At 43.8% G+C, this 13,530-nt stretch overlaps 1 protein-coding gene across 5 annotated transcripts in view; it reads left to right on the forward strand.

Moving 5' to 3' along the window:
- The window catches only part of PKHD1 (PKHD1 ciliary IPT domain containing fibrocystin/polyductin), a 405,193-nt gene that overhangs the window by 80,212 nt on the left and 311,451 nt on the right, over nt 1-13,530 (forward strand). For all 5 annotated transcript variants that reach the window (XR_006279695.1, XM_043510113.1, XM_043510114.1 and 2 more), the window contains exon 33: nt 1,178-1,321. Coding sequence is in view for 4 of the 5 variants with exons in the window: in XM_043510113.1 (XP_043366048.1) it covers nt 1,178-1,321 (144 nt within the window). In the remaining variant the exon portion in view is untranslated. The remainder of the gene's footprint in view (nt 1-1,177; nt 1,322-13,530) is intronic.

Here is a 13,530-nt window from a genome sequence, read left to right on the forward strand (position 1 = left end):
CTCATCTGGAGTACTGTATCCAGTTTTGGGCCCCACACTACAAGAAGGATGTGGCAAAATTGGAAAGAATCCAGTGGAGGGCAACAAAAATGATTAGGGGGCTGGAGCACATGACTTATGAGGAGAGGCTGAGGAAACTGGGATTATTTAGTCTGCAGAAGAGAAGAATGAGGGGGGGATTTGATAGCTGTTTTAAACTACCTGAAAGGGGGTTCCGAAGAGGATGGATCTAGGCTGTTCTCAGTGGTAGCAGATGACAGAACAAGGAGTAATGGTCTCAAGTTGCAGTGGGGGAGGTTTAGGTTGGATATTAGGAAAAACTTTTTTTCACTAGGAGAGTGGTGAAGCACTGAAATGGGTTACCTAGGGAGCTGGTGGAATCTCCTTCCTTTGAGGTTTTTAAGGTCAGGCTTGACAAAGCCCTGGCTGGGATGACTTAGTTGAGCTTGACTCTGCTTTGAGCAGGGGATTGGACTAGATGGCCGCCTGAGGTCCCTTCCAACCCTGATATTTTGGACAATATTGCTCGGCTATAGTTTCCATCACAGGGACCTACTCCTTTTAATTCAAGCTGTAGAGGCTCACGCTTTTAGCTGTGAAGACCCCTGGTCCAATCTCCAGTGGTGATCAAGATGTCAGGTATTACATTAGATTGTGGTATTAAGTCACTGCCCTACACTAGGGGTTATGTGGAGTTATATTACCCAAGCGGGAGCTGCAAGGAATGTGGAGCAGCATATCTTTTGCAAGATCCCTGTGGGTGATGTAGCCTGATTACCCAGAATGCCTTGCTATCTTCATGGTCTGGAGTGTAAGGCTATGGGCCTGCCTACTCCCAGCTTCCTTCGGGGGTGTATTTCATCCCCCAGGGTACATAGAGGAACCAGCAGTCCTTAAATTTTGTCTCAGAGTGGGGTGTTAAAGGTAGTGCAACATCACAATCACCCCTCACCCTCTGTAGAGCCGTGCAAGATGCAGTGGCCAGTGATGATCTGGCTCCAAGTATTAGTTGTAGATAATTGGGGCACATCTGTGATGGCCTTTCCCTTACCCATAATGCAGAGTGTAAAGGCAGATTTTGAAGCCCTTGTAAACTGAGGCTGCAGTTCCAGGCTGGTCTCGTTAATTGCCAGTCATGAAGCTCTGTTTTAAATCCCTTTCTCTATTCTCTTCCTAGGTGGCCTCGGTGGAGGGGCAATGTGCATGCACGGCACTGGATTTGCTCCAGGAAACACCTCTGTGACCATCTGTGGCGCTCCCTGTGAAATGCGAGGTGACACGACGACGACCGATGTGAGCTGCCTTGCCCCACACTTGGACGGTCAGTTACCATGTTGGGCTGGATAATGAACCCGCCTAAAATCTATCCCCGACCTCAAACAACACGTCCTGGATTCCCACTGCAAAAAATCCTAGTATGAATTAGGAGAGGCAGGGGCATCTCTGATGGCCCAAAAACTGCCATGGAGAAGGGAGAGGAGCCAACATGTCAGTGGCCACCGCATCCTGACCCTCATCCAAAATCCCACTGATGTCAATGGTAGTCTTTCTGTTGATATCAGTGGGCTTGGGTCAGGCCCTCTCTGGAAACACCACATGCTCACAGCTTTGTGAGTGTGTGGGAGATGTGATAAGAGATGGTACGTGGCTGGATGACAGCCTGTCTCTGCAGCATCATGCCCCTGGGAACAATCCAGCAAAAGCACCTGCACCTTTCTTTTTTCTATGGCAGGAGGTAGGGAACGGGGTGGGTGGAGACTATGGCATGCATGCATGCAGGGTATTGTTATTGGCACTGCAGTAGCTTCTACAGGCCAGGGCCCCATTGTGCTAGGCAGTCTACAAACATATGACAAAGAGATGGTCCTGCCCCGAGGGGCTTACAGTGTAAGTACCCTCAAGCTACTCTAAGGGTAGCCCAAAGAGTAGGTTGGAGGGGCTAAATGAATACCCTGAAATCTGTATGTAACACAGACAGACCCCGGGCGTTGGTGGCAGGTTCGAACCTGGGACCTCTGGAGCTAAATACCACATGGCTCTTACCTAAGGCTGTAGCAGACTCAATAATCTCTAAGTGCTTTTTGTGCTACAAGAGGGGACAGAGCACCACACCCAGGATGTGTGTGGGTTACATACTTTTCCTAGCAGGGGAAGCCTGTCCAAAGCTTCAGAGACTTTCTAGTTGATATCCCGGGCAAGCCCTGACTTGTAACACTGACAGACCCCGGTCATTGGGGCGTGAGATCGAACCTGGGACCTTTGCAGCTAAATGCATGAGCCTCTACTGCATGAGCTAAAAGGCACATGGCCCTTAGCTTACGCTGTGGCAGACTCATTAATCTCTAAGTGGTCTCGGAGCCACTAGAGGGGATAGACCACCAGACTCAGGAGGTATGTGGGTTACATGTAATATTTCTTTAAATTCTACAGACCTTCCTGAGGTCAAAAGTCCATGGCCTCTGATCCTCCATGGATCTGTAAATCCCTCCCACCCTATGGGGTGATGCTATGAGAATATCTGTGCCTGCCAACTTGTGGAAGTCCCACTTGTCATTTTGCCTCATCCTCTGGGTTTCTCTATAAGCAATCTCAAAATACAAACCAAACCAAAACTGTGTGTGTTTAAATGTGGGTGCGAAGAACCTGAGATACTGTAAATAATCAGGTTTCAGAGTAGCAGCCGTGTTAGTCTGTATTCGCAAAAAGAAAAGGAGGACTTGTGGCACCTTAGAGATTAACAAATTTAGTTGAGCATAAGCTTTCGTAATCACTTATTTAAAGAGGATTTGGGAACAGTCCTAGGAACTGTCCTTTAAGCTCTGTCCTGTGAACTGGGATATCTCATGTTAAAAGACTCAGTGCTTGAATACCGGGATGAGGGAAGGGGGGGAGACTGATTATTTAAGAAAAAAATAGTCTCAATCATTTTATTGTATTTTATTCTGTGAAAACATGAAGAACGGTGTTTCTAAAGAAACATCTAAAGAGCCATCGCTCTCTCAGATCTTGGGAGACAGACCAGTCCTTGCTTACAGACAGCCCCCCAATCTGAAGCAAATACTCACCAGCAACCACACACCACACAACAGAACCACTAACCCAGGAACCTATCCTTGCAACAAAGCCCATTGCCAACTCTGTCCACATATCTATTCAGGGGATACCATCATAGGGCCTAATCACATCAGCCACACTATCAGAGGCTCGTTCACCTGCACATCTACCAATGTGATATATGCCATCATGTGCCAGCAATGCCCCTCTGCCATGTACATTGGCCAAACTGGACAGTCTCTACGTAAAAGAATGAATGGACACAAATCAGACGTCAAGAATTATAACATTCAAAAACCAGTTGGAGAACACTTCAATCTCTCTGGTCACTCGATCACAGACCTAAGAGTGGCTATCCTTCAACAAAAAAGCTTCAAAAACAGACTCCAACGAGAGACTGTTGAATTGGAATTAATTTGCAAACTGGATACAATTAACTTAGGCTTGAATAGAGACTGGGAATGGATGAGTCATTACACAAAGTAAAACTATTTCCCCATGGTATTTCTCCCTCCCACCCCACCCCCCACTGTTCCTCTGATATTCTTGTTAACTGCTGGAATTAGCCTACCTGCTTGTCACCATGAAAGGTTTTCCTCCTTTCCCCCCCCTGCTGTGGGTAATGGCTGATCTTAAGTGATCAGTCTCCTTACAGTCTGTATGATAAACCCATTGTTTCATGTTCTCTGTGTGTGTGTATATAAATCTCTCCTCTGTTTTTTCCACCAAATGCATCCGATGAAGTGAGCTGTAGCTCACGAAAGCTTATGCTCTAATAAATTTGTTAGTCTCTAAGGTGCCACAAGTACTCCTTTTCTTTTTGCGAATACAGACTAACACGGCTGCTACTCTGAAACCGGTGTTTCTAAATTTATTGTGCTTTGGACCATGGCTGAGGTGGAGAGAATATGCTTGTCCAGACAATACTTCAAATGGGCACTAGATGTCAGCAAGTGACTGTATCAAAGAGTTTCTTCATCATTTAGTTTGGGGAATTGAGTTGGGTAGGTTGCACTTCCCACTAAACAGACAAATAAGACCTTTCCTTGTTTATTGCTCGGCTCTTCCTGAATTAAGATATTTATTTCATATCCTACCCAATATGCTGTTGAGAAGGCTAACCTCTCTCTCTCTCTCTCTCTCTGATGATCTGTTACACTTAGAAAAATATTTGTTTTTTCTGGTCAAGCAAAACAAACTAAAAAACAAACACACTATTTTAGGGGCAAGTAGATATTTGCAATGCTGGTATAGGCACATAAACATAAATATATAAAATGTTCGTATACTCAAACGCGTTCATCTCTCGCAAACATACCGCAAATGGTAAAATAGTCTGATATTCATATTTTCATTAGAATTGTATTTGCAGGTTATATTTTTAGATGATAATTGGCCTGCCAAAGATCTTTTTAATCTAGCCTCACATCTGCCGTTTACTTTGTGCTGTTCTCTGGGAATTTTACATCTGTGATGTGCTGGCTGGCCTCTACCAGCTAGAATAGTCAGCTGTTGACATGCAGAGGTCCCTTTTGCTAGCCTCATTCACTCAGCAGAGAGGTTCCTAACCACTGCAGTGGTAGAGGGAGACAAACTGTGTACAGAGGCCTAGGGGACATGATTTTGGGGCCTTTGCTACCCTTCAGTACAGAAGCATGTGCACGCAGATTAGAAGCATGTTTGATATTTCCTGGCTGTGCTCTGTGCCTGGGGAAGTGGATGTATTCCTCTGCTATATCACATCCTGTTGCAGAAATACCTTCCCTTCATGTATTTTTACGTAGACCACAAAAGCACAAAAAAAGTGCCTTTGAATGATTCCACCCAACTGCAAATATTTTTTTTTACGTCATGGCATGTGAGTTTCATTTTATTTTTAATATTTTTCTTGCTGCTTATAGACTCATAGATATTAAGGTCAGAAGGTGCCATTATGATCATCTAGTCTGATCTCCTGCACAATGCAGGCCACAAAATCTCATCCACCACTCCTGCAATAAATCTCTCACCTATGACTGAGCTATTGAAGTCCTCAAATCTTAGCTATCTAAGGTACTTATTTGTGAGAGATCATGGGTCTTGAATATGGGTTGATGGGTCCCCAGGCAGTCCTCGGACCGCCGGTACTAGCAGGGAATGTGGACTGGTGGATCCCAGCGCACCAGAAGCATGGACCACAAAGCTCCTAATTGGAGGAGAGGCCCAGCCTCTCTGATTGGCTCCGTCTCGCTCTTTAAGCCAGAAGGAGGCACAGGAAGTTCTTGGAGCAACTAGGTGAATCCCTAGCTGAGTGCTACATGAGACCTTGCCCTCTCACCTGATTCCTGATCTTTGCCTGGTTCCTGCCTTGTTACAGATCCCTGCTTCTGTGCCCCTCCCCTAGCTACTGTCTCCAGCTCCAACCCTTGGCCTGACCCCTGGCTCCGTCTCTGGCTCTGACTCCTGATCTGGTGACTACATCTGACCCCCACGGCTCTGACCACTGGGACTGACTCCCTACATCCCAGTCCATGGCAGTTTGCTTGGACAACCAACCTCTCTGAGCAGGTCAGGCTCCTTATGCCAAGGAGTGCTGGCTCTGCAAGAGCCATTAAGTCCCTCCAGATGGATAACCAAGCCGTGCAGCACAGATTTCACAGCCGATTGTCAAGAATTGGGCACTGCAGGAGTAAGTTTATCAGGCTAGCAGACACATTTGTGCAGCCTATAGTTAAAAATGAACTGTCTGAGAAGCCAGTAGGCTGGAGAAGCTGAGTTTAATTAACCCCATGTCAGAGTGAGATCTTATATAGCAGATGATCCGGACACAACAAAGCCTAAAACATGGTGGCAGCGGTAATCAAGTCCTAGACAATGGGGAGGCCCTTCAGACCAGCACTGCAGAGGGCAGAATACTTCTGTGAGTACACAGTTTGCTTTATAAGACATGGCTGATAACAGAAAAATGCAGGGTCTGAAGCCTCTGGGGACATTAAACCTGCAAGCAAAGAATTTTGCTCAGGCATGGAAGAGCTGGAAAGAGAAATTTTACCTCACTGGAAGATAAAGAAGATGAAAATAAATACTGCTTCGTTACTTGATTGGAGAAAAAAGGAGAGGTCAGTGAGACTCTGCGTGGAAATTTCCTGAGCTCAGCACACCTTAAAAGCAATAATGGGCTGTTTTGGTACTCTCTCTAACACCAGGAAGAATGAAATGGTGGAAAAATAACACTTCTTGACTTGGGATCAAGCAGCTGGAGAGGATATAGATAGATAAAGCACTGATTTAAAAGTGCTAATAGCCAGATGCAGTTTTGGAAATATTAAAGCTTCATTGATAAGAGACTGGATAGTGTGACCAGATACGAGACTCACAAGTATGAGAGCTTGTGGCACCTTAGAGACTAACAAATTTATTTGAGCATAAGCTTTCGTGAGCTAAGCAAATAAATTTGTTAGTCTCTAAGGTGCCACAAGTACTCCTTTTCTTTTTTGCGAATACAGACTAACACAGCTGCTACTCTGAAACCTGAAGTGTGAGAGCGGTTGCTGAGGGAAGCTGACTTGACTTTGGGGGAAAGCTTTGTCCACGCAATACATCAGAAAGGGAAATCAAAACCAGATACAACATCAGTAGATGACAATGCTACAGACACATGCCAATACTGTGGGAGAAAACATGAAAGACAGAAAGAAAAGGGTCTCGCTTGTGGGGAAAAAATGCCATATCTCTGACAAAATTTAATCATTTTGCAGGCAAGTGGTTTTTTTTCCCCAGAGAGAAGAAAAACAAATTCAAGGTACACACAGTAACTAAAGAGAGCAACATAGAGAATGAGGACATTGTATGAGTGACCAAACAGATGGTAAACACAGTGCAAGAAGACTCTCGTAAGCACCAGAAACAGTTGTATGCAGCCAGGTTATTTGGGAAGAAAGTGATACAATTTCAGTTAGATTGATTGGGATAATGTTACATTGCGTGCCACAGTCTGGTGAACCCAGACATATGGTTGGAAGAGACCAACCAGCTGTTAACAATGTACAACCAGATCACATTAAAATCCATTGTGGAAATGTAAAATTAAATTAGGAAATCCAAAGAAAAAAAATACAGACTGGACTTTGTGGTCATAAGTGATGAGACAGCAGTATTGCTTCTGGGCAGCAAGACTGTCTAAGCCAGGAACCGGATAAAAGTACAGTTCCAGAACATAATGAAAGTGGATAGCAAGATGACTAAGATACCTTGGATGATATTACCTTGGACTAGAAGATGATACAGAGGGTGTATCAAGATACGTTTCAGGGAGAATGGACAGTTAGATAGAGTTTATAAAACATAGATTGATACCAGTGTGAAGCCAGTTAAATTGCCAAAAAAGGAAAGTACCCATTGCATTACTATAGCCACTGAAAGACAAACTGTAGAGCTTACAGAACTGTGGAATTATTCATCCTGTAGAGAAGAGCACAAACTGGAAAAGCAGTCTTGTGTGGTAAGAAAGCCATCTGAAAAGCTGAGAATATGCATAGACCCAAAGACTTTAACCAAAGCTTTGAAATGGAGTCATTCCCCTCTGCCTACAATTGAGGACGTATTAACAGATCTGTCTAAAGAGAGACTTCTTACAGAATGCGATATGAAAAATGGATTCTGGCACATTAAATTGGATGAAAAATCCAGTTACTTGACTACTTGTGCAACTCCACTTGGGCGATACTGATGATTAAAGATGCCAGTGGGAATCAGTTCGGCATCAGAGATATTCCAGAGCAGTCTGACCCAAGTATTGGAGGGCTTGATGGGAACCTGGACAATAGCAGTTGTGTTGATAGTGGGAGAGGATGATGATGATCCAGAACAAGATCAATAAGATCAGGACTACACATTGCTACATTTTTTTACAGAGATACAGAGAAAACAATATTAAATTGAACTTGGATATTCTCAAATTGAGAGTAACTGAGGTGCCAGACATTGAACATTTGTTGGCCTCCAAAGGCCTGAAAGTAGACCCAGAGAAAATAAGGGCAATTAGAGAAATGCCAAGACCCAGTGACGTTAAAGGAGTCCAAAAACTCCTGGGAATGGTCAGTTATTTGGGAAAGTTTTTCAACCATCTGTCTGAGATTTGTGAGATCCTGAGACAGCTGACACATTGAGATACCTCATAGGAATGGATGGGTCAAAAAGATTATTGTCAAGTAAGCAAGTAAAAGATTATTGAGAAGGTTCCCATTTTGAAATATTACAACGCAGATGAACCCCTTATGCTGCAGTATGACACATCCAAGTCACGCCCAGGAGATACCATGCTGCAAGGGAGACAGTCTGTTCTATTTGCAGCAGTGCATTGTTCATGACAGAGAAGAGCTCTGCTCATATTGGAAAAGTTGTTAGCAATACTCTTTAGAATGAAAAATTTCACCAATACATTTATGATCACACTGTGGAGATACAATCTGACCATAAACCTCTCAAAAGTGTTTGGAGAAAGCCATTACTCAATGCACCAAAGCACTTACAGTAGATGATGATGTGACTGCAGTACTGCACAAACAGAGACTTGGTGTTGGTGGACCCCTTGAGCTGTGCATATCTGCTAGAGCCCTGGAAGGAGGAATCCATAAAGGCTGAGGTGGAGACAATAAATATAGTACAGTACTTACATATCTTGGAAAAAGGTTGAGAGAGGTACAGAACAAGAAAGAATGCTTCAAACATTGAAACTCATGATCCTTCAAGGATGGCCAGCAACAAAAGACCAAGCACCTAAAGAGATGAGTTATCTCTTATCTGAAAGAATGTTATGTGCACAGAATGGCACTATGTTTTGGGGGAGAAAGAGCAGTTATTCCAGCAGCTTTTAGGAATGAGATTATGCACCAAATTCATTCATCACATCTGGGAATTCATGGTTGCTTAAGGCGAGCCAGAGAGACTATATGTTGGCCAAGAATGAATGAGCAATTATGAACGTTCATGAAAAAGTGTGATGTACGGAGATCCTGGGAAGACCATCAACTGAAAGAACCTGTTGTAACATGAAGTTCTAGAAGACCCTGGGCAAAGATGGGAATGGATTTGTTTACCTTTGAAGACAAAGGATACACAATAATTGTAGACTATTTTTCCAGTTTCTGGGAGATAGTCTATTTACCAGACACGGGATCCAGAATAGTCGTATGGAAGATAAAAGCACACTTTGCATGGTGTGGGAAACTGGATATTGTGTGTTCTGCTAATGGATCACAGTTTGTTTCAGGAAAGTTCTGGAAGTTCAATAAGGACTGGGATTTTGATCACATAACATCTTCACCAGGACATCCTCGAAGCAACAGCCAAGTGGAATCAGCCATAAAAACTGCTACAAAACTGGAAAAAAGCAAAAGCTGCAGAGGCTAACCCATACTTAATAAAACTAGCTCACAGGTATTACTCCCTCAAAAGGCCTAAATTCTAATCCGGCCCAAAGGCTGATGAGCCAGAGAATGAAGACACTGTTGCCAACAAGCAGAAGGTTGTTAGAGCCAGGGTATGCAGGTGCTTCACATGGTGAACCACAGAAAATCCAACAGAAAAGACAAATGTGTTACTACAACAGAACTGCAAGAGGTCTGCCAGATCTGGAGCCGAGTGACAAAGTGCATATACAACCATTAACAAAACAGACTAAGCTGTGACACAAAGCTACAGTGATGCAACCAGAAAACCAATGATCATATCGAGTACAAATGGACAATAAACCGATAGTGACGCAAAACCAGAGGCACCTCAGGAAAATAAAACAAACCTCTAAGGACAGTCTGAACAACACACATCTTAGGGTTCTACAGCAAGAGGATCCCAAGCCAGAGCTGTTAAAAGTGGGCAATGTTGGGGCATACCAGAGGAAAGACAGGAGGAAGAGGGTGTTTTGATGGAGACTCCAGCAACACCAAACATAGAGATGGTGATTGACCAGACTGGAGAAAAACAGCACCAGGGAGGCACTAATGAACCATATTGTGCTAGAGGAGAGCGTATTATTAAAATACTTGCTTATCTGAGGGATTTTATGTGATAGACTTCCAAATTGTACATGATATAACTAGACAAATGGTTAAGGTGGCAAACATAGTAACTGCAAGTACGGCCAGCATCTGAAAGGAATACATTAGATTACCTTATCAGTTATTCCTGGGGCGTTTGACAATTTTCTTTAAAAGAGAAGAGATGTAACAATATGAAAGTGCTCGCAGACACTCTCATGCGGAATAGTGTTTCCTGAGGGGAATTGCTTGAAAGTGACACCTCCTGGGTAACTGTCTGACAGGCCATGAGGCTGAAGAAGCCATATTGTAAGCATCCACAATAAAACTAGTTTGTAAATTAACCCTGTGTTGGAGTGATATCTTAGATTCATAGATACTAAGGTCAGAAGGGACCATTCTGATCATCTAGTCTGACCTCCTGCACAATGCAGGCCACAGAATCTCACTTCTACAAAAAACCTAACCTATGTCTGAGCTATTGAAGTCCTCAAATCGTGGTTTAAAGTCTTCAAGGAGCAGAGAATCCTCCCTCAAGTGACCTGTGCCCCATGCTACAGAGGAAGGCGAAAAACCTCCTGGGCCTCTTCCAATCAGCCCTGGAGGAAAATTCCTTCCCGACCCCAAATATGGCGATCAGCTAAATCCTGAGCATATGGGCAAGATTCACCAGCCAGATACTACAGAAAATTCTTTCCTGGGTAACTCAGATCCCACCCATCTAATATCCCATCTCAGGGGATAAGGCCTATTTACCATGAATATTTAAAGATCAATTAATTACCAAAATCACATTATCCCATCATACCATCTCCTCCATAAACTTACCGAGTTTAATCTTAAAGCCAGATAGATCTTTTTCCCCCACTGCTTCCCTTGGAAGGCTATTCCAAAACTTCACTCCTCTGATGGTTAGAAACCTTCGTCTAATTTCAAGTCTAAACTTCCTGGTGGCCAGTTTATACCCATTTGTTCTTGTGTCCACATTGGTACTGAGCTTAAATAATTCCTCTCCCTCTCCTGTATTTATCCCTCTGATATATTTATAGAGAGCAATCATATCTCCCCTCAACCTTCTTTTAGTTAGGCTAAACAAGCCAAGCTCCTTAAGTCTCCTTTCATAAGACAAGTTTTCCATTCCTCAGATCATCCTAGTAGCACTTCTCTGTACCTGTTCCAGTTTGAATTCATCCTTTTTAAACATGGGAGACCAGAACTGCACACAGTATTCCAGGTGAGGTCTCACTAGTGCCTTGTATAATGGTACTAAAATCTCCTTATCCCTACTGGAAATACCTCTCCTGATATCTTGTAGGGCAGATGATCAAAACACAACAAAGCATAAAACAGCATAGCTGGTTGCTGAGAATCCAGGACTGCAGGAGCAAGTCCATCAGTTCTGAGCAGAGAACAATGTGCTTCGGGCCCAATCAGCCACAATACCCCCTGAGCCAGGACCTGTCATTGCCTTCCTAAAATGCTTCAATGGGGATTGTTGAAAATTTTGAGGTTTCAGGAACCAGTGCAGCCTCTTGTTCTTGCTTCACCCACAAATACACTCATCTGTCCAGAGCAGGGGTCAGCAACCTTCGGCGGCAGCCCATCAGGGTAATCCGCTGGCACGCCATGAGACATTTTGTTTATGTTAACCATCTGCAGGCTCGGTCCCCCGCAGCTCCCAGTGGCCACGGATCACCGTTCCCTTCAAAGAAAGGGATCAAGTTGGTCTGACATGATCTACCTTTTGTAAAACTATGTTGTATTTTATCCCAATTACTGTTCACCTCTATGTCCTTAGCTACTTTCTCTTTCAAAGTTTGTTCCAAGTCCTTGCATATAATTGAGGTCAAACTAACAGGCCTGTAGTTTCCTGGATCACTTTTTCCCCCTTTCTTAAAAATAAGAGCTATATTAACAATTGTCCAGTCATAGGTACAACTCCTGAGGTTATAAATTCATTAAAAAACCCTTGCTATTGGACTTGCAATTTCATGTTCCAGTTTCTTTGATAATCTTGGATGGAGATTATCCAGGGCCCTGATTTAGTCCTATTAAACTGTGTTTGAGTTTGATTTCGACTTCCACCTCACATATGGTAATTTCTGCCTCCATATTCTTGTTACCATTAGCCATCCTGCCACTACTCATAAACTCATTAGAAACTGAGGCAAAGTATTTGTTTAGGTGTTGGGACATGCCTAGAGTATGTTTAATCTCCACCCCATCCTCGGTGCCACGGGTACTCCTTTTCTTCATGGTTTAGTGGTCCCACTTCTTTTTTTCCTTGTTTTCTTCTTATTTATATGGCTATAGAACCTTTTACTGTTGGTTTTAATTCCCTTTGCAAGGTCCAACTCAGCTTGGCTTTTGGCGGTTCTGACTTTATCCCTACACTTTGTGACCTCCAAGAGGTACCTCACCTTGCTGATCCCTCCCATCTTCCATTCCTTATAGGGTTTCTGCTTTCTCTTACTCACCTGTTTTGAGGTGCTTGCTCATCCATCTTGGTCTGCAACCCTTCCCTACGATTTTCCCCCCACCCTACCCATCGTCTCTCAAACAGTATCAAGACATTGATTACTCTCATCTCCACTCCATTACTCTGTCAATGACCATCACCCATTAGTACATTTGTAAACAAGGATCTTTGTGCTTTCTACCTTGCTGCCCTTCACCTGTGGGAAGATCCCCATGTAAGGTCTGCAAAGCCACCTCATTGTTCTTCCTAAAATCCCTCCTGAAAACTCTCCTCTGCCATGACGTCTGAAAAAACCCTCAACAATGGTTATGCAGCTAGTGTGCTTTGACCACTGCTCCTTATGCTGATTTTCTCATTGCTACCTTATGCTCTGTCTTCATAGAATCATAGAGGATTAGGGTTGGAAGAGACCTCAGGAGGTCATCTAGTCCAAGCCCCTGCTCAAAGCAGAACCAACCCCAGCTAAATCATCCCAGCCAGGTCTTTATCAAGCAAGGCCTTAAAAACCTCTAAGGATGGAGATTACACCACCTCCTAAGTAACCCATTCCAGTGCTTCACCACCCTCCTAGTGAAATAGTTTTTCCTAATATCCAACCTAGACCTCCCCACTGCAACTTGAGACCATTGCTTCTTGTTCTGTCATCTGCCACCACTGAGAACAGCTGAGCTCCATCCTCTTTGAAATCCCCTTCAGTAGTTGAAGGCTGCTATCAAATCCCCCCTCACTCTTCTCTTCTGCAGACTAAATAAGACCGGTTCCCTCAGTCTCTCCTCATAAGCCATATGCCCCAGCCCCCTAATCATTTTCGTTACCCTCTGCTGGACACTCCAATTTGTCCATATCCTTTCTGTAGTGCAGGGCCCCCAAAGCTGGACTCAACACGCCAGATGTGGCCTCAACAGTGCCGAATAGAGGGGACTAATCACTTTCCTCGATCTGCTGGCAATGCTTTTATCTACCTTTTGTCTCTTGTTTTAT

Source organism: Dermochelys coriacea, chromosome 3, assembly GCF_009764565.3.
Source record: "Dermochelys coriacea isolate rDerCor1 chromosome 3, rDerCor1.pri.v4, whole genome shotgun sequence".
In the NCBI taxonomy this organism is placed as follows: domain Eukaryota; kingdom Metazoa; phylum Chordata; order Testudines; family Dermochelyidae; genus Dermochelys; species Dermochelys coriacea.